Source organism: Pecten maximus, chromosome 12 (genome assembly GCF_902652985.1).
Source record: "Pecten maximus chromosome 12, xPecMax1.1, whole genome shotgun sequence".
NCBI lineage: Eukaryota > Metazoa > Mollusca > Bivalvia > Pectinida > Pectinidae > Pecten > Pecten maximus.
Genome location: NC_047026.1, coordinates 20,931,889 through 20,954,248, shown reverse-complemented (window position 1 = coordinate 20,954,248; position 22,360 = coordinate 20,931,889). Strand labels below are relative to the sequence as shown.

Genomic DNA, 22,360 nt, shown 5'->3' with positions numbered 1-22,360 from the left:
TTTTTAATTTTTAATTTAAATTTTTAGTATGTCAATATATATATGTATAATACTGATAAGTTTGTTTACTTTTCTCACAAGAGTAACGTTAAAGCGTTAGTTTGAGTACTTTTGTTTAATATCTTTTCGGCATAATGTTTACTATCGACATAGCGACAGCAGATATGTTATTGACTGATATGAACTTTGTATTGCACACAATTCACCATATCAAAACACAGCTGTAATGTGTTGTATCTGGTATAAACAATACCCTAGATACAGTGCAGTCAAACTTGTTTCCGAGAAACCTTTATTAAGTAATTATCTCTGAATTTTGTCAGTAATGAAACCACTCTAATTAAATAAGCTATATTTGAAAAGACCGCTCTAAATTAACCATAAAAAAGAAACCAACTCGTAAAACATATAGGGAAATAAGACCTTTAGTTGTTATGTTTTCTGTTTAAAGCTGACGAAACACCCCAAGAGGGGATATGTAAACTTCATGGTCGATGAACCGTGCATATGGTACATGCGTACAGTCGATTCTTATGTATTATATTGTATATATAGGTAAACTGAGATATTGTATGTACAGAGTGGGGTATATCGCCGTGTTACTGACTTCGATGTTTATGTTTAAACTGATGAGGAAATCGCTTTAATAAGATAGCAATACTTATCACCATGTTGGACGTCATCTTTATAGTGTACATTCTTGGAATGTTAGCAGGTAGGTAAATTATGACAGTTTGAGGTTTTGGTTTACATGCGGTTCCATAAAACACCAATACACGCAATAACAGAATTAACTTTGAATGGTAAATGGTAGAAGATTTGTATGTATTGTAAGGCATTGGCCATACTTAATTTTTAAAACATTTTCTTCAGGGTGAAAATTATGGTTTTTGTCAGAAGTTTGGTTGTAACGACATTTTTACTTAACATTTACTAGATTTTATTAAGATTTTCTTTTAAAAGTAAAACATCCTAGGTACAATGTATGGAGATTCGTCCGTTTCGTTATGGACATGTGAAACGTATAATTTACATAATGTATTTTTTTGTTATTATTATGGAACGGGTTCGTTCTGTTCTTTAATGGTGAAACTGTTTGATTCTGTAATGAAACTATCAAACCAATTCCATTCTATACTCTAACTCTAAAACTAGATAATCCTGTACTGGAACTCGTTTTAGAGTATATGGTATGGTATGGAACATCACAAAATATCAAGAAGTATTTTACAAAAGGGTTATTGCCAAATTCGATGATTTAGCTGTATACAGTATACACGCAATAACGGATTCAAGACTGCATCCTAGGTTTAATAGTTGATTCGTTCTTCAGGTATAAAAAATATAAACAGAACCTTACACGTAGCTACAATGGATAAAATGGATTTGTAAATGTTTACTTCTTTTTTCTAGACGGTTCGATCATCACATACACAGTTGAGATGGATGGGTAGATCACATTGATTTATATTGTTTATATTAAGGAGATAAATACATTCGCAGTTCATTAACCAATTAACTTTGTTACGGTGTATTTGATTTACAAAGTATTAACATACAAAAGTGTAAAAGCATATCGGAAGACAACTTGTGCGCAATGCTCTTGCTTAAATTATTGGAAACTGATCAAATTTGTTTAAAACGTAATGGTGAGCATTGCTAATGACTGTTGCTAAGATGTAGTTAAACTTCTAGAAATAAACAATGATAAACTATCCCGAGACAATAGTTCGCGTGTCCTTTTGTGTGTAAAGAAATTCTATTTAGGTCCTCAAATGTTCTTCACGCAATACACATAAACGTGTCTCACGCTCACGATTCATGATATGTCACATATTAGCATACAATACTGGTCTCGACGGTGGGTACCTGGGCACACAAAGCAAAGAGGGCTTTTAGGTCACCGATCACTGATTACACAGTGATTGTTTTAAATCCGTACAGGGCGAACTTGGACGTCTAAAGTATTCTGAGGTCAATCTATTGTCACGTTACCTAATTACCCTAACCGCCTACTTACCGTGTGTTAATTATCGGGTTCGTTCCAGCTCTGATGCACTCGTAATTGAATGCAATGTACCAGCGGAACCGAACCGGTTTCCTGAACTTTTTCATTGAATCCAAGATGGCGGAACTGTGATCATTCGCCATATTAATGCACGCTATTTTAAAAGCGAGACGATGAATCTTCATTTGTGAGGAAGTTGTATAAATCATACCTGTTAATATATGACGGAACAATTTAGGTATTAGTTTCACTTCCGTTACATGGTAATAGTAGAAATAATCGGTATTTTATGTTTGAAGTGTATACTTTGTTGAGACGGTCATCTTGGGATCTCATTTGCGTTCAATTATAAGTACTGCACCTACTGTATACAGTACAACCTGTGCGATACAAAACAATAGCACAGAACTTCTACGTTGTAAGGCATGCAGCCAAATGGCCAGATTTAGTTACTTATAAGCAACTTTAACACAATCATTAAAAAAAAAAAAAATCAAATGTATGTAATTTGTTAAAAGTCTTTTGTTCTTACAAGGAAACGTATTTAAAGTTCAGGCAAGAGCTTTACTTAGCAACATTTCTATTGTCTTCAGTAGTACCTTATGTGTTTTCAAATTTTATCTCGTGTGGATGTCTCCTCTTTTTGAACCTGCATTATATAATAGTGCAAAGAAAATGATTGGATAAAATCTCACTATCATCTACGACCTACAGAGTCAACGTACGGTTCACAGACAAACATTAAAGATAAGTGAGGAATGAAATATCGCTAGGGATAAATAAACCAATGTTTTTTCTGTTGATCATCCGTTAAAATTATCATTTTTTGACTGAATTTACCCGTTAATTAATAAATCAATGTCATGCTTTTTCGTATCATAGCAGGCATACTATTTTGTTGTAACGAGGACACAAATCCTATAACAAACAAACAAGCTAGATGGGCATAAGATTTCCAATTTCCAAAGTTGGGTTAAAGTTTATTCTGCAAACTGAAATTTTTGTTATGTACAATAAGTGAAGATCGCTGTATGGCTTAAAAGCTAAATATTTCTGCAAGATTTGAACATTCGAAGATGATGGAACTTTTTTTTATCGTGTAGTATTTTGTAACATATTTCAATTGTTTATTTGGAGAGGTATTTCTATTTACATGGACGTAAACCATATATTTTCAAAGGCTATTCACATGGCCGGATTGTTTACAAAACCCTGTCGAAAACATTTATTGGACGACAATAAATTAGCGACAACAAAGCTCATGGGACCTTATGAATGTTTTAAACCTACACCGTTGGTTTTATTTGATTTAACCATTTTTATTGTATCATAAATATACAACGGGGATCGGGCACAGGTTTTCCCAACAACAGTGTAAACCACAAGATGACATTAGAATTGAAATAAAGAATATCATATTCGGAAGCGGGAGTTTAGGACGGGTAGAGATTAGATGGAAAAAGGTGTGAATGGAGCGAGAGAATGTGAGGTTTTATGCTTGGTTATATTATATTGTTATATTGTTTATATTATATTATATAGAATCGTGATATAGAAACTCAGCTATTTTATCGCTTTACAAAGTTAAAGTTTCATCCTCATGATGTGTCACCGCCTTGTTTATATATTTATGTTTTCTCTCACCAGGCGGAGAGGCAGCTGAGGTGTGCACGGCACAACTTTATTCTAGTGTTTGGTACAGGTACTACATCTATTGTCAACACGGCTGCTGTGGATCTTACTACGATAGAGAGTGTTGCGCTTCATAGTAAGTTTAAAGCTTCATATTAAACAATACAATACACCCTGTAGAAAAATGGCATTTATAGACAATTAGTCTTATACATGTATATATTTTGTATATGTATGATAAACTGCGTTACTATACACTTACTTTTTAGCAGGTTATATTGCATCAAAAATAATATAACTAGATGATAATTTTATTAATCATGTTCATGGTTTTCAGCACTGGTTTGATCATTGGAGCTGTCATTGGTGTTATTTGCTTCATTGGATCCATCGTATTATTTGTATGTCTCTGTTATCACTGCAATAAGAAAAAAAGTGGAGTGGTAGTTGCACCATATCAAAACCAACCTGGCGGAAACGTCGCAGTCGGTAAGGAACTTGTGTTTCTTTTTTTCTTTTTTTTACTTTTTTTTTTACAAAAATAACAAAATACTGTCATAATAACATAATAACGAAGCCATGATCCTAGGTGAAAAACAACAAAATACCGACATAATAACGAAACAAGGGTCATAGCTAAAAACAACAAAGTACCGTCATAATAACGAAACAATGATTCTAGTTGAAAACAACAAAATACCGACATAATAGCGAAACAATGATTCTAGCTAAAAAACAACAAAATAACATTATAATAACGAAACCATGATTCTGGCTGAAAATACCGACATAATAACAAAACCACGATTCTAGCTAAAAAAACAACTAATTACCGTCATAATAACAACACCATGAGTCTAGCTAAAACAACAAAGTATCGTCATAATAACGAAACCATGATTCTAGCTAAAAAAACAAAATACCGTCATAATAACGAAACAACGATTCTAGCTAAAAACAACAAAATACCGTCATAATAACGAAACGATGATTCTAGCTAAAACAATATACCGTCATAATAACAACAAAATACCGACATTATAACAAAACCACGATTCTAGCTGAAAACAACAAAATACCGACATAATAACGAAACAAGGATCATAGCTGGAATACAACAAAAAAAAGTCATAATAACGAAACAATGATTCTAGATAAAAACGACAAAATAGCATTATAATAACGAAACCATAATTTGTTGATACATTTCATATCTATTGAAATATAGAGAACAGCTTTGTGTTAAAAGTTGAGTTAACTGCTGAGCATACGATATGCTAGTGGAAATGATGAGTTTCTATCAACACAGAGAGGGAAACAGGATTAGTGGTGCCAAGTTTATTTCTATTGTAAATGTAATTCATAATGGAAGAAAGGTTACTTAAATTTGATAGCTATTAACACCTGAAAGCTTTTTGACATTTCGAAATATTTCGAATGTTTTTTTTCCGGAAGGATGATAGTGCATTGTATAACTGAATCTCTGAGAATATTGTCACCAATTTTCTCCAAAGTAATCTTACTACAGCTAACGAAAACTTCTATCTTACGTTCCAGTAAATTCTTACGGTGGTCAACAGGCAACCTACCCTTATCAACAGCAGGGTTTCTATCAACAGCCGAACCCACATGCACCAGTCGGTGCCAACCAAGTGCCAATGACGGCTTACCCTTCACCCGTGACGTATGGCAATACAAACGTCCCGCCACCGTCGTACCCGGCCCCGGAAGCAGGACAGTCTAATCCGTCAACGGTGGATCAAACACAACCAGAAAAACACTAGACAAGGAATCTGCATTTTACTTACAGGAAACCCTTTTCAAGGTTTTCGCAACGATTATTGATTGCTTTTTCTAAAGTATATGTGGATTTTTCATTAAGACTTTTTTAAGTTAACAGTGTTTATATTTTTTTAATGTTAAATTGGAAGCGTTTATCAATATCAAAAAAGATTTCTTATAATGATTTATAATAAGAACAATTAAGAGTTTTTGATCTGAAACAGTAAAATATGTCGAGTCACGACTGCAACAACACTATTAATGTCATTAAAGTGAGCCCATGTGGTCCTTTTTTCATTAACGTTTCCTGCCGGTGTAATACTTTGCTAATAATAATATATAAAAGAACATACTTATTACTTATTGGATACATCTGAGACTGGGCTGATTGGACATACCGTTTCTGGTAGATTACATTACGTGAATGTAGAATTGCGTTTAAAGTTTAAAGGGAACCCATGCCATTAAATATATTTTTTCAGGTTTTAAAAGTTTTTTTTACTGACTCGAAGAGGTAATTGATATTTGATATATAAACATAAGCTAACATTCCATATATATAGTATATGCTAAGTTATTTGACATTTATATATAATATAACCTGTACCTAAACATTTAATTTGATGTTTTTGATATCTAGTATGACAAATTACTAAATATTCGACTTGGTATTTCAGTCTCATGAAGTGTATATATATGTGATATATATATTTAGACATTTTGATTGACATGTACTGTATTTTCATATGCGATCTCTAAATCCACACTGGTCCTATTTCGGACTGCTATGTCTCCCTTCAACGACCCTATCTATTCTGCCACGGCAAAACTTTAAATGTCAGGAGATCAGAAAGTTTTATTACTTTTAAATGTTTTAAGTGTATAAAAAAAACCCAAAAGAATTCTGATAGTCAGATATTTATCTTCTGCTTATTTGATTTGAATAAATTAAATCTAGACTATTCAAATCAAATTGATGATCGCATATGAATGAGTTAATCTGTGATTTATCTGTTGCTAACAATAACTTTCGGTGTTTTTATTTTTGTATTTCTTATGAGAACACATTTTCCATGCGATAAGACAATTTTATATTTATATTATCTATGACAAAAGAATGTTTTTTTTGTACAAAAAGTGTTATGCTTGTTTTGTTTTGTTTTTCGTTAATAAACTCATGTGTATGTTGGAACAAAACCTAGCAAGGAGATATTGAATACCAATTCCCCAGAGGAGTGATTCATTTAGACACATAGAGGTTCTCTAACGAGTGGAGGTCGTTTGTCATTTTTAGCCAACTCCAGTTAATCAATCTTCCAATTTGAAAAGGCACGAGCTTTAGCGAGTGTCTTTTCAAAATTAGACAATTAATTAAAAATAGTTAGATAAAATTTTAAACAATCGTCACGAGTCGGGGAACTTGTTTGTCCAATAATTTCCTTACTTACAAATTTATGCTTGTCGAGTTCAAAGCCTTCCATCGTAGCTACCAAATTCTGTGAACTGAATCACTGCGCGATAAAATAAAGTTCGTTAAGAAAGAAAGATTATTATCTATCAAAAATGCACGACGCTTATCTTCTGTACTATATCTGTAAATGAAACAATTTTACCAAATGGAATATTAGTTTGACAATCCTTGTGTCTGTGTGTTTTATCAATACAGTATGTAACTTGACTCCGCTCAAATATATTCAAAGACGACACCGTCATTCCGAAGTCGAACTTCACCGCTAAATTTAACACAAATAATTGTCAGATTCAACTATCGTTTCTTTCCTATACTTTGTAGGCATGATATATCTGGTTATTGTTTTGTTGAATGTTTATCTTGAGATTTATTCATTTAAGACACAATCTAATCAAAATCAGCTTTTACGTGGCTACGTTTACAACGTACTACGCCTGAACATCTGAAGGTGCTCCGATCTGAGTCCGACCAGAGATTAGCCTAGCGCAGATCTGTTGGTGTCACAAATGACCCATCGGGGGCTTTTGAAAGTGCGTAAACAAAAAACAACAACACATTTCTACGAATTTTATAACCTGCCATATCAGTTGTGAAACAAGCAAAGTTAGGAAGAATAATATGAATAAATACATCAATGACATATGTCAAATAATCTTTCATAGGTAGAGACTAATTTGCACAACACAAATAAAAAAAACAATTACTCAGTCCACATTTGCTTCAATGATACCTTAACAAATTATGTTTGTGCGATAAATACAACGATGTTTTGCATAATATAATATAACAACAAAACCAAAATTGAAAATATTGACACGACAACAAATTTGTACGTAAAATTTGATAAAACGAAGACAAAAACAACAGAGAATACCGACATAAAGCCTGTAACCACAAAATTGAAATCTCAAACTCGATAAAACGAGGAAAAAAACAACAAATATCGGTATAACAACAAAACCCACAATTCTAACTTAAACTCCATCAAATTAATATGAACAATAAATGAACAGAAATATAGATTCGCACGGAGATCATGTTAAAGAACAAGGATAATACGACCTAGTGTTCCGAAAGAGTAAGCGTCATCTGTTTCATCGACGACACCAGCCATTCAAATTTAGGTCAAATCCAGGTTTAGTTATATCTCAAATGAGGGTTTGGGTAGTGATAACGGAACCAATAGGTAAAACCAACATTCTTCCATCACGTTTTACTTCATATCGGATAAGGAAATAGAATATTTTCAAATGAGATCTTGATGTCGATCATAATACTTTCCCATGGTTTCGTTAAACCCGCATCCCTCGGAATCTTGTGTTGTTTGTAGTCGACATCGGTCACGGAAAGCGTAATGATGGGAACAAACACTTGATATCGAATCACCAGGTACATGTTAGCACCGTAGGCAGGGGATGCAGGATTGATGCTATTAAGGAATGGAAAATAATTTCAGTAGTCAAGATTATGAAATAGATAAAGAATAAAATAACGTATTTTATCGTCAATGCATATCAGATTCATTATCGGAGATATTAAAGATTGTGACCGCATCACGTGTTTTCCAGGCAAGATGTCTGTTCGAAAGTAGTCGCACGTCATTAGTGTCAGCTTCGGGTAAACTACTTGTGAGTTGATGCAGACTAGCAACTGTACAATATTTATTATCGTAAATAGTTGAAAAAATCACCGCAAAAACAAAACAAAACAACAACAGCCTTTATGTTTGTGCAAAATATTCCTTTTCCTAGGAACATTTGTATTCTGATTCAGGCTTAGTAATGATTGGTTGTCATTACTAAACTCACCAACATAAAGTAAGTGGCGAACGGCTTTTACTTGTAAGGGGCGGATAAAGGACGTGTCTAGTGCTGCAAAATGTCTTTCACTGAAATGTCATCTTACAGGCACATAGACATGACATGTCTACCAGTCCGTTATACTGATACCGGATTGAGTCAGTTGTGGTTACCTCTATATTCCTGTCATTGCTGAACTTCAAGCTCGAGACGGCAACTTCCACTCTTAATGATTTCAAGGCCAACGATGGTGCAGCTTAAAGGAAAACATTTGAAAGGAGGTTCTTCCTATCTTACTCTACTTATTTTTCACTTTACATATATGTATACAATAAAGTTTTTTTAGCAGTCTCATTACTTTGCATAGTTGGCTTAGCGCTCGTGAACATTATTTGACGCTGATGTTAAGTTGTCATATGTAGCGAATGCCATCAGCGCAATTTAAAAAAAAGGTTTCATAGACAAAGACAATTTAAGTATTCATCGTAATAATTCAATACTTCATTTCGGAAAATCATAAGGCTTCAAATTGAACATGTTGTCCCATTGATTTGAAAGAGACGACTTTGAGGTGGCTTTGGTTTCTCTCCCTTGACCGAGACATACACAAACCCTGACGCTATGCATTTTGGTCGTCCGTTGTACGTTGTGCGTAATATGACCGGATGGGTTGTCCTGCTGGGTGTCTTCGACAGTATGGTTCGTTGAGGTAGCACTTTAAAGTCAGCATCAGTTCGGCGCTATCACAAGGAGACCAACATACCGCAGTCTACCAAAAACTACACACATATCACAAGGATCAGGCTCGCACAATAGAAAGTAGCTCTTCTCGTGAAGACCAGTTATGATCCTAACAATAATACGCACAATAGTGTACAAGTATGCATTTATGATATTATTATGTAAATAATGAATTCATAAAATAATTCTATGTTATTTAAATCAAGTATTTATGAAACAATTATATGTAATGTAAAGCATGTATCATTTTAATGATGAATTGTTAAATCATTCGGTATGTGGTACAGATATTTTCTTTTACTCCTGCAAGTTTATGGCAGAACTATTCGTGTATTCTATATTCATATATATATTCATCGGTTACAACAGAAACGCCCGAATATACCCGAATGCCCTCACACGTACACAACGTGGTGTATTTGATAGTCCACTATTATGATGTTACTCAGATAAGCTGTATTTGTGTGAATACATCAAATCTTCTAGATACCATTAAAAAGAAAAAAGACCTTAAGAATGCAACTGAAGAATTACTGTAATCACAAACAAAGAAACATACGCAAGAACGTAATTTACTATACGACTTAAGCTTTAATTACAGTGTATAAGTATTACCTTGTCGTTATACAGCTGACCTCAACACAATAGTACAGTGTCAGTATGTCACGTTTAATGGTTGATTAAGTTAAAATAAAGGAACCTAAACTTTGTTTTACATCTACATAGACAATGAATGGTGTATCATACAAGGTTGGAGGTTTTAAAGTTTAATTACTGAGCTATTCATTGCTGTCCAGATATTTATATTATGTTATCATATAATGTACCATATATGGTTTTAAAAATCCAAAACACAATACTTATTACAAACGTCTCTGATTAATCTCATTTACTGTTTGATAAAAAATTGTGTTTTTTTTTTTTTTTTTTTAATTTTTTTAGATATATTACACACACTTCGACATGGACACGTGGGCACCTGGGCGGCACGTGGGCTATTTATATATCACATCCGGAAGACCGTTGGTACATGAAGAATAGTGTCGGAGATATTACTAACCAATATGGCGGATCTCTGGAGTTTAATCATTTTTCTTACCGCTTTGACAGGTAATTAGATATTATAGAATTATATGGGCTAACTGAAACATACCTATATACAAACATGGCATTATCGAGACTCGTAATGTATTGTGGCGTCACTCCAACAAGTTGTTCCTGTTCGTTTTTATCTATAACTTTGAAGGACAGTACATGTTTTAGAAGCGAAAAACAAATTACTTCAAGATAACAAAAGATGGCATGAATGTTAATGTAACGATTTCGTTTGCATTTAAGTATACTGTGATTGATGTTTTAATTTAAGCCAGAAACCCTTGTGTTGATAGATTCAAGACTTGATGCCATTCAAACACTCAAACAACAGCTACATGTAATGTTTTTATACATACTGCAAATCTAAATGAAGTTATTACCTCCCTTAAACAGCTAATCATTACAAATATGACATTCCTATATTGACCAATCTATATCATATATACATATGAATCTGCCCTATTTGTTGTATTTATCTACATTTTTAATTATCTCTTTATGCCTGGAGAAGATTTACATAGGCTTAGAATGTTATCTTATCCTATTGTATTTTTTGTACAATAAAATTTGTTGAAATGAAGAAAAAAAAAAATGAAAAAAAAATTAAATGATGTTTTTATGCAACAGAATAAATGCTCAGTTGTCTTACTGAACTTAATGATACAGATAAAAATGTCAACTAAGGAAACCTAAACACAAACTGGATATTGTCATGATATTTTCTGATATAGAATATGCCGTGGTTGTTTATTATAGCATTCACTTGACAGAGAAGATAATTAATGAACAAAACACAAATATCACCTCTTACACAGCACGTAATTGTGACGTTGATGTCAAAAATGTGTGATAGTTAAAAAAAAGGATGGAGTAGGAGGGCTTTGCCTGACAGCTAAACTTAGTTTGCTTTGTTATATCAGGGAAGCATTCGAATCCCAATCAAACAAAAACATATAGTTATTCTTAATATAAAACAATGTAGGTCTTGAGAGGAACTAAAATGATTTCATAATTACACAATGGGCGGAAAGTGAAGATTATCTAGACATAATAATGGAAATACTTATTTTAAGGGAATTATCCAAGTATCATTTAGGTAATTTCAGTATGATGTAATGAAACGGAAGTAAAGATTAATTTTTATTGTATAGGTTTTTAGTAATTTCAAGGAAATTTCAGTAGTATGCGATGAACCGGAAGTAAAGATTATTTTCATTGTGTAGGTTCTTAGTAATTTCCAGGTGATATCAGTATTATGCAATGTACCAGCAGTTTTTTTTTCGTAGGTGACTCTTTGGTAGTTGCAGAAATATGTTATACCACCTACAGTATGTACACACACGACAGGTACACGGTTGACTGTGAACACGGATGTTGTGGCTACTACTACTACAGAACCTGCTGCTCAGATCCAACGTATGTAATGAATGTATAACAAAAACAACTAAAGCCTTATGTTTCAATGAAATATCTCCATTTATTGCTTATAAAACGACAATTGATTTAGCGCCATAATAAGTTTCAACTGATTATATATACATTTTATGTTATTTTGAGGTCTAAAAGAACCCAGTCCTAGATAAACGTACAAATTGTTAACATTGTAAGAAGGAGGTCGCTATATTATAATGTACCATAAACTTCATTTACAAATTTTATCACAACTTTATTATACCTTATATCAAAGAAACACGTTTTTCCTAAAGTATCGATACATTCTTTTTTTAAATAAGCTTATTTTGTTTAGTTCTAGCACTGGTACAAACTATAGCCATATTCAGAAAAATGTAACTCCGAAACGAGAGATAAAAAAATTCTTATAGAAAATTCGCTCTCAAAATCAGTTATAGATGCATATCATCTATTGTTTTCAGGGTTCCTCTGATTATCGGATGCGTAGTCGGAGGTATTTGCTTCCTTGTCGGCATAGCTTTCGTAATATGCCTATGTTTTTACTGTACAAAAAGACCCCATCGATTGGGTAAGTGAATAATCTAAACATTTGTTAAGGCCTAGTTTGCTTCATCTAACTTATCTGAATTTCCACACGTTTATCCCCCTGCATTACTGGCGAGTCCAGGGAGGATGAAACAGCTGTATGATACACTTGCAGTGTATATTCATAAGTTGGCATAAATGATGTTTCACTATAAAATTTAAAGGTACTATTAATATGTCTATGTCTTCTACAATTGTACATTGCAATCTCATTGTGGAAAACTCTTTATCCTTTTGTGATATTAAGTTATACCATCTTTGTAGACATGTCTGGTAGTTATGCTGCAACTTCCCCGGTTCACATTTAGAGGACCAAGATCTGACGTTGATTTACATGGTTGATGTCGATAAAACCGCTTACATTCCGGACCATCTGATATGATTCTCCTTGGACTGCTCCAAGGATCTTATTGCAAATCTATACTGTACTTCCTCTCCTTAGCTGCATCATACAGCTGTTTCGGTCTTCCAGAAATCTGTTCTGTTCCTATTCATCAAGAGAATAAAAATCAAGAAGTAGAGCTTTGATGGAATATTTTTGGAGGATACAAACGAAATTAAGTTTTTAACTAATGTCGATATACGTAGCATACAAGATGACGACGAAGAATGTGGATCTACTTTTAAATAATGACATTTTGTAATTATGATTACTAAATGATTTTTATAGGGAGATCTTAATAACGAAAATAATTACCATTGTTAATTACCGCAGTAATATAAGTGGTGTTGCAGCCCTTGGTAGTGAATTTATAAATATATAAGATATACAGAAATTATTATTCCAGTGTGTCAGTAAAGAGCGAAGAGTAAACTTTTAACTTTCAATGACGTACGTGTTTATCTAAATAGAAAGTGACATTTTAGTTCCACCTGTTACATTTAACATCTAAAACATGCTGTAATGTATGTCGGAAGAGGGCATTTCATAAAATGCATTATTACACATCATGCTTGTAACAGTGTCTCTGATTAGCCGAAACGCATCACGTGGTTGGGAAATAAAATATCATATAGACAAACCTTCGTAGCACCCTACCAAGAGGGCCACAAATGTATATCAAAAACTATAACACATTCATTTGCAGTTGTTCCTGCTCATTCGGGATCTGGTTACCATCTTCAGCAGAATATGATATACCAACAACAAATGTCGGCGATTTATACGCCGTTCCTGATTACCGATATTCCAAATGAACCTCCACCAGCCTATACGACAGGGGGTCAATCGTCAACAAGTCTATCGAACACGGCAGAACCTGATCACCAACTTCCTGAGAAATATTAAAATAAGAATGAAAATAGCACGTAAATGATATGTCCATACAACGTGCTATGTCATATGTTCGATATTTTTAAATGATATCAATCTTGGTCGAGATCAAATCAAGAATGATGTACAACATCAACATGGCCTAGATTTACTGTTCTTTATTGATATCAAGGTCAGCACCAACTTAAAATATGTTCTACGTTTATAATATACTAAGGTATATATTAAAATATGCTATTTTTCTGCATATTATTGATATATTCCCGTGTCTCTTAAATTCACCACGATATGACACTTTATTCAAGTAGGTGTCAGCCTTCAATGACGTTTGTCCCTATTCATATAGTACTTTCCTTGAATAACTTTTGATCCCATTAATACAGTACTGTCCTTAACCGTTGACCAAATTTAAACAGGTACCGTCCTTTCATGACCTTTGACCCCATTAATTTATTTCCGTCCTTTAATGACCTTTGATATCATTCATATTGTGCCGTCCTTAAATGACCGTTGACCCCTTTTAAACAGGTACCATCCTTAAATGACCTTTGAAACCATTCAAGTACTGAAAATGTGCTTATTGTGGCGCACTTAAATTTTAACGCACAGCAAAATTAAAACAGATTCGCGGAATGATGATTAGCGCCCTAACAAAGCTTGAAATAGAAAATAATGTAGAGAAAGACTCTTTAAGCCTTATAGTCAGCTTTATTCCTGTTTACTTCATGTTTAAGTTCCTTTGTTGTTTTGATGTCGATATCATGGCATACATTGTCCAATAAACCTATATATGTAATACACAAGTGTTCACAGTTAACAGAAGTTGTTATGCGTTCTTTGTAAACCTTTTTGAACATTCATTTCATTTTGCGAAACATAAATTCGCACCTCCTGATTTTCACAACTGATGGCAATGTTTTGTCTGCCTTTATTGTATTTTCCCAGCTCTGAAACCTATCACAACGTTTAGAAACTCAATTATTTAGTTAATATGCTATACTAGCGTCGATTTTGATATTGTGTAGAGCTATACAACATCTATACTAAGAAATGACTAGTAGATCAAAATTGTATTTAAATTAATGACGTTGATAGAACTAAAGAAAAAAGTTCCATACGTTCCTGGTTGCTCTATAATTGATCCTGAAGCATCTATATAGATACTATTTTTTGTCTGTACATATCACTAACACACGTTATTAGCACCCTTCAATACTAATTGAGAGTAAGATACAGTTATTTCGTCCTTCTAGGATTCGTCAGTGACGCTAAGAGTCGGAAATGATGCTACCTAGCAGGCGAAGGAAAACCCCAAAGGTCGAAAAAAATGTCATAATATGGGTGGGGAGGTGCAATATCTCAATAATTCAATCAATTCAATACTTTTAAAAAATAGATTTCAAAAGAACCTCTCGTACGAGTGAAATGCGTACTCAGTTTAACAAAATCTTTTGTTTTGTTTCTGTCTTTTTGATAAAATCTTAACATTTAGGCTAAAAAAGAATGTGTGTACAATGATATAATATATTCCAATACCTGTACCAGAAAATATACTTGATTTCATTGTTATTTTTATGTTATCGTTCTTATGGTTGTTTAATTAATCATTTTTATTTATTGCTTTTTACCTCATCGACAATAAAAGAAAAAAATTTGTAGATCACACTGTTTTGTTATATTGATTTCTGGAAAGGAAATACATCATATGAAATGTGGTGTCTTAATACATCATATGAAATGTGGTGTCTTAATACATCATATGAAATGTGGTGTCTTAATATATCATATGAAATGTGGTGTCTTAATACATCATATGAAATGTGGTGTCATAATACATCATATGAAATGTGGTGTCATAATACATCATATGAAATGTGGTGTCTTAATACATCATATGAAATGTGGTGTCTTAATATATCATATGAAATGTGGTGTCTTAATACATCATATGAAATGTGGTGTCATAATATATCATATGAAATGTGGTGTCTTAATACATCATATGAAATGTGGTGTCTTAATATATCATATGAAATGTGGTGTCTTAATATATCATATGAAATGTGGTGTCTTAAATACATCATATGAAATGTGGTGTCTTAATATATCATATGAAATGTGGTGTCTTAATACATCATATGAAATGTGGTGTCATAATACATCATATGAAATGTGGTGTCATAATACATCATATGAAATGTGGTGTCTTAATACATCATATGAAATGTGGTGTCATAATACATCATATGAATGTGGTGTCATAATACATCATATGAAATGTGGTGTCTTAATACATCATATGAAATGTGGTGTCTTAATACATCATATGAAATGTGGTGTCTTAATATATCATATGAAATGTGGTGTCTTAATACATCATATGAAATGTGGTGTCATAATACATCATATGAAATGTGGTGTCTTAATACATCATATGAAATGTGGTGTCTTAAATACATCATATGAAATGTGGTGTCATAATACATCATATGAAATGTGGTGTCATAATACATCATATGAAATGTGGTGTCTTAATACATCATATGAAATGTGGTGTCATAATACATCATATGGAATGTGGTGTCTTAATACATCATATGAAATGTGGTGTCTTAATATATCATATGAAATATAGTGTCTTAATATATCATATGAAATGTGGTGTCTTAAATACATCATATGAAATGTGGTGTCTTAATACATCATATGTAATGTGGTGTCATAATACATCATATGAAATGTGGTGTCTTAAATACATCATGTGAAATGTGGTGTCTTAGATACATCATAAATGTGGTGTCTTTGTTTTTCCTGTATTCACAGTCATTAATTGTTAAATTTACCATTTCGCCAGGAGGAAAGTATAGTATTCTATTCAACGCCAGTTAGGTCTAAAGAAGAAGATTGCGCTGAAACTTTAGCTAATTCGACAGCTTTCCGTCCCGCATTACATAGTCCTGTTATTTGACAGCGGACGACCTACGGCACACGCCAAGAACGGAAAAAAAAAAAACTATTTCAATACATCATTGAAGACTAAAACATCGGTTTTAAAGCTTAAAAGACGAGTAGTGTTAATATATAAACTTTAAACAACTAGTGGACAAGTTCAATGTGTCCTAATTACACAAAAGAAAATAGTTTGATATTAGTATAGTATCGTATACTATTTTGCTATACCTTACATGAAGGGTCATTCTGTTTACCGTAGCACAATATTCTATTCAACTGTTTTTATTGTCTACTTCTATAGGTGCATTTCTCCCAAGATGGTATCGTAATTGATACTAGTATTTCTTCACTAGAAGATTTGTTATAGATTTATTCTGGTGATGACAACGATGTCATAAAGCCTTTTAGATTACTAGTAATGTCTTAACAATCAATTACTTTTTGATACTGATATTCTACAAAGGCAAATTGTTGGCCTGATCGTGAGATCTTTTGAGATAATTAGATCCAGTGTATGCCAAACTTCCATTGTTGAAATGTAGTTAGTAGTCACGTTGTCCCTTTGTTCTCTACGGAGGATATACGTATATCATATTCCTATAAATAGACCGGGTAGCCAGTCCAATTTAAACATGTGTTGTACTACAAATCAACGACAAATTCTTCGTCAGTTAATGCACCATTATAATTAGTTAAATCTAAACACGCAATATAGTTACAAGTTTAGGAATACTTGGTTTAAACTGTATTTTATTTGGTTATAGCAATGGTACATACAAATAATACAAATATAAGGATACAGAAACAAGTACTTGGTACTTATATTAATCCGAATAGGAATACTTGTCTTTCTGTCCTTTTTTACATGTAAGTATATATCATACTTTATTTCTTATGGATTATACTTATATTTTACTACTACTAAATGATGCTTATACTTTACTAATTATGTATCATACCTGTATTTTAATCATACTTATATTTTACTACTAATAAATTATACTTATACTTTACTAATTATATATCATATCTTCATTTGTATATTTTAATTATACTGAGAATTTACTACTAATAAATGATACTTATACTTTACTACTTATAGATTTCTGTATACCAATATTTTCTGCTTATGAATGATACATATACTTCACACATATAAGTTATAATTATAATCATAAACGACAAATATAGATATACATACGGTTGTCTTAATTAGCTTCATGCCGTCTGTACAGAGGATGATCGCAGGTTATAAAATGAGACACATTAAGCAATTTGTATAAATCTAGAAAATGTCCCCCTTCGGTAGATTAGCCTTATGTTGTACGTCGAATCTTGTGAATAAAAAACACCTTGCTTCACGGTCATCAGTCGTACTAGGGACGAATCGATAGAGGGATCAGCCCGTACGTAATTCCGTACGTACCAAACGACGTTCTCACTCTACCAACTTCTTCATACGCTTACTCACTGCCGTGATATACATGTATTGCAGAGTTTTCGTTTCAATCTCCCGCAATTTAAATCAAGGTCACTTAATTATAGATTTTCAATATCCACCTACTTCATTTAGTATCCCAATGTCCCAAAACTGGTAAATTTAGTATTGTCTTCCCCTGTGAAATTTTAATTAAACTATTTTGCTAAATAAAATGACCATTGTATATTTCAGTATTTGTATCTTGTCTCAAGAACCCTACTTTAAAGTGTGATAATGATTATATATTGTACATATCTATATATAGCAGTATTTCATTGGACAATGTTTGCCATCTTTTGTTTGTATTCGTCAACGTTGAATCCAAAGTGGATTCGTATCGCAAGCTATTCCTTGTTTACAGTAAGCTCTCGAAGATTGCAATTTTGCATTTACCATTTATATGTTCAAGTAGAAAACAAAAGACTGATTCTTAACTAAAATCGATAAAAAGGGGCAATTACGAATAAAACGCAGATTTCTATGGAGATCCTTGACAATTTTTGAACGGTCAGTGTCTTCTTTATAAACAACAATCGGCATCCGAATCTAGGTCTGATATTGGTGAAGTAACATTTTTAAAATGGGTGCTAGAGTGTTGATAAACCACGAGGCATATCAATACCACTGACTTCAATATAGTGTCATCTCGTAGAAATGCCATATGTGGTCACTTTATCAAGACATACCGCTTGGTCACATTATATTACTTACGTTAAGCAACACCCCCTTTCGATTAATATAAGGTAACGGAAATTTGAATATATATATAATGGATTTAAGAAAATGTTTCAAAAATTGCTGCATTTACTTTGCTATTTCAAAAATCCAATATTTCAACAAGTTTCCTTCTTTTTCATTAACATAGGTGGGTCTGCTGAACAATGCAAGGGCATTAAGAGAAACTCCTACTCCTCTAGCTACTCCAAGTACACACTCAAGTGTGCTGATGGCTGCTGTGGTACCTACTACAACCAATCATGCTGTACCACCTCGTAAGTATTCTTTGGATCAATCACGACACTGCTACGTTCAATACATTTATTTCGTTTACTATTGTTACCGATTTGTCATGATGAAAACCACACAACAGATAATAATAATAATAATAACGAATAAATAAAAAATGAAAAATGAAAATAAATAATAAGTAGTAGATTCATAGAGATAATATAATAGACAGTTTATGTAACATGTTACAAGCATCCACTCCAATCCCAACTTGTATGATGATCTATCTACACGCCGATGTCTGACTACCTAAACGTACAATGATATTTCGGCGAAAATCAAGTGGGGAAAAAGTCGCGTAAAAAGTTCCACGATTATATATTGAAATAATTTTATCTGACGCATTGGCACACAGACAAAAACTCACATCAAACCATGCCATGTTTTACAGTATGTATGTCTGTCATTGCCTTTTTTGCATCATATCTGTTTCATTTATATCATGCTGTACGCCTGTCTCTGACCCATGGCCGTTTTATACGATTCTACCTCACAGGACGGCTGGAATCATTGTTGGTGCTGTTGTTGGAGGTATTGTCCTAATCGGCTGCATCATCTTCGTGATCTGTCTCATCAAGTGTTGTCAACGAAACCGGACTGGGGTCGTTGTATCTAATCAGCCCGGCCCTCCTGGAGGACAAACTACTGTCGGTATGTAAAGTCCGGAAGATTTAATTCACCAAAATACTATGTACACCATACAGTCGAAATGAGCATGCAAACATAGATACATGGTCACTTACAACCCTGCCTTATATAGACAAGCCAATATATATGTAATTTTAATGCTTTCGACTATTGGTATATAAATGAATTCTTTGTTAGGCCAGTCTTGCCATTAGTAAACAGTCCATGGAAAGACATTTAGACTAACCACTTGTCATAACCTAAATGCCGGATTTGAACTCATTTAAATAATGACACGTCAGAATAAGCTTTATGAAACAGTTCTATAACATTTAAAATATGCTTACCTTGTTTGTCTATTTAAATTCCAACAATTTATTTTCTGCTGTATTTGAAAAGTGTCTTCGACACAACCTCAGCCTTACGGAGCGTATCCACCGGCTTATCCACCTGGCGTATATTATCAGCCCTCCTACCCAATCGGTTATGGCCAGCCGGTAGGAAGTCATGCTCAACTCGCTTATCCACCCGGATACGTTCAACCATCCGGCGGATACGTTCAACCGTCAGCCGGTTACGCTCAACCTGGGGCATCTGCGCTGCCATGAGGAAACAGCCAACCTCCGCCTGCTTCATACGTTCCGCTTCAGGAGACAAAGACTTGATCATACCTGCAAATGATCTGCATTAAATAAAATATATTTTTAAAAGTGCATATTTTCCCGTTGATTTATCTGTTATATATTCTTCATATTTGCTCTTGTTTTATAAAATTTGAATTAGAATCTAGTTTTTATAATATATATATATATATGCCGGTATTCTCTGTTGTCTTTGATCAACATTGGATGATGAGTGTTTCTTTTGTAAACAATATTTTGAATATTGTTATCATTCGCCTTTATTTAACATGCGCCTTGAAAGGCTTAGCTTTTATGAGATCGGAAGGAGAGATAATGATGTTATCATGAAGGAAGCAAACACTAATCAGTATGTATATATTGTATAATCATTATCTTTATATTCCACATAATACAATTACAACCGGAAATTCAAATCTTTAGCATTCCGGTCAACAACATAGTCATAAATTGTGTTAATATTTTACACCAATATATCATGGGTGTCGGTGGCATAGTCCAGAATGTTTGACACGAGGTACTGGTAATCGACCGAAGGCCGAGTGCAATAGAACATCGGTCGATAACAAGAACCGAGGGCCAAATATGTTGGACTATTGCACACACCCGTGATATACATGTTTTATTACATAATTGGTTTGGTTTGGTTTATTTTGTTTAACGTCCTATTAACAGCTAAGGTCATTTAAGGACGGCCTCCCGTGCGTGCGACATGCATGCGTGTGGTGAATGCGTATGTGTGTTTTGGGAGGCTGCAGTATGTTCTTGTTAAGTCTCCTTGTGATAGGCCGGAACTTTTGCCGATTTATAGTAAAATCACTAAAACACACTTAGAATCACTGAAATATCATTTTAGCCGTGCAATAGTTCAAGATATAGCTAATGCCTAAAATTAAGGGAAATCAAACGCATTATGTATTAACAGCCACTACATACATTTACTTCAAGTCCATGATTACCCTAGAAATGATATTGTCGTATTTTACATATAACGCCCCGTAACGATAGGGTATGAAAGTATTAACATGTCAGAAGATGTTTATAGGATGTGTGGACATCGAAGTATCGTATTTAATGGGTCTGATGTCGATAAAACACTGATGTAATAAGAATGTGACAGAGACTTTGAAAGTCATCTCGATAGAACGTCATGTTGATAATGAAAATATACTATATGTGTCCTACGAATAGGACGTAAAAATCAGACCCGTTGATTCGCTTGCATCAACGTAAGAGACAACTAAATTTGAGATCTTATCTTTTCTTTTCTTTCGCAACAATTTTTTTCTTCACACTGTGTCTACCTTGACACTTTCTCACTTTTGGCCTTTACTTGAGTGTTCGCCCTTGTGAGGAAGGCTTTGGGTTCTATCCCCTGGCTAACCAAATTTTATGAAATGGTAGCAGCTACTTGACGAAAATCATTTTAGGAGTCTGACGACTGGTTCTCCCGGTTTCAGTATAATGTGACCGGGAGAAGTGTACTGTTAGGTGTCTTCGGCAGTGTGTTTCAGTGATGTTGGCATCAGTTCCGCACTATTACCAGGCGACAAACACAATTATATTGCAGCGTCCCAAAACACACATACACATTCACCATACGCATGCATGCCACACGCAGTGGTTCCATGGTCACCACCCTCGTTCTCAGTCTAAAAATGTGACCTTACCCGGATATGACGTAGATCTGTATGACGAGTGTCGTCGATAAAACAGAAGACAGCTGTTATTTCGGTGAATTATTCTTATTCTCTTTGTACTTAAAAAAAAAGAAAGAAAAAAAATCAATCCATTTTTTCGTATTTTGCCCTCGTATTTCGAATATTTATTTTCCTATACAAATTCAAATGTAT

The 22,360-nt window shown here is 33.5% G+C and overlaps 1 protein-coding gene across 1 annotated transcript; it reads left to right on the top strand.

Moving 5' to 3' along the window:
- Window positions 1-570: 570 nt before the first annotated feature.
- Window positions 571-6,825, top strand: LOC117340063. The gene is made up of 4 exons (XM_033901831.1): window positions 571-715; window positions 3,656-3,776; window positions 3,978-4,129; window positions 5,198-6,825. Exons 1-4 carry the CDS (start codon window positions 670-672, stop codon window positions 5,422-5,424), a joined length of 546 nt encoding a protein of 181 aa, XP_033757722.1. The 5' UTR covers window positions 571-669; the 3' UTR covers window positions 5,425-6,825.
- Window positions 6,826-22,360: the final 15,535 nt, after the last annotated feature.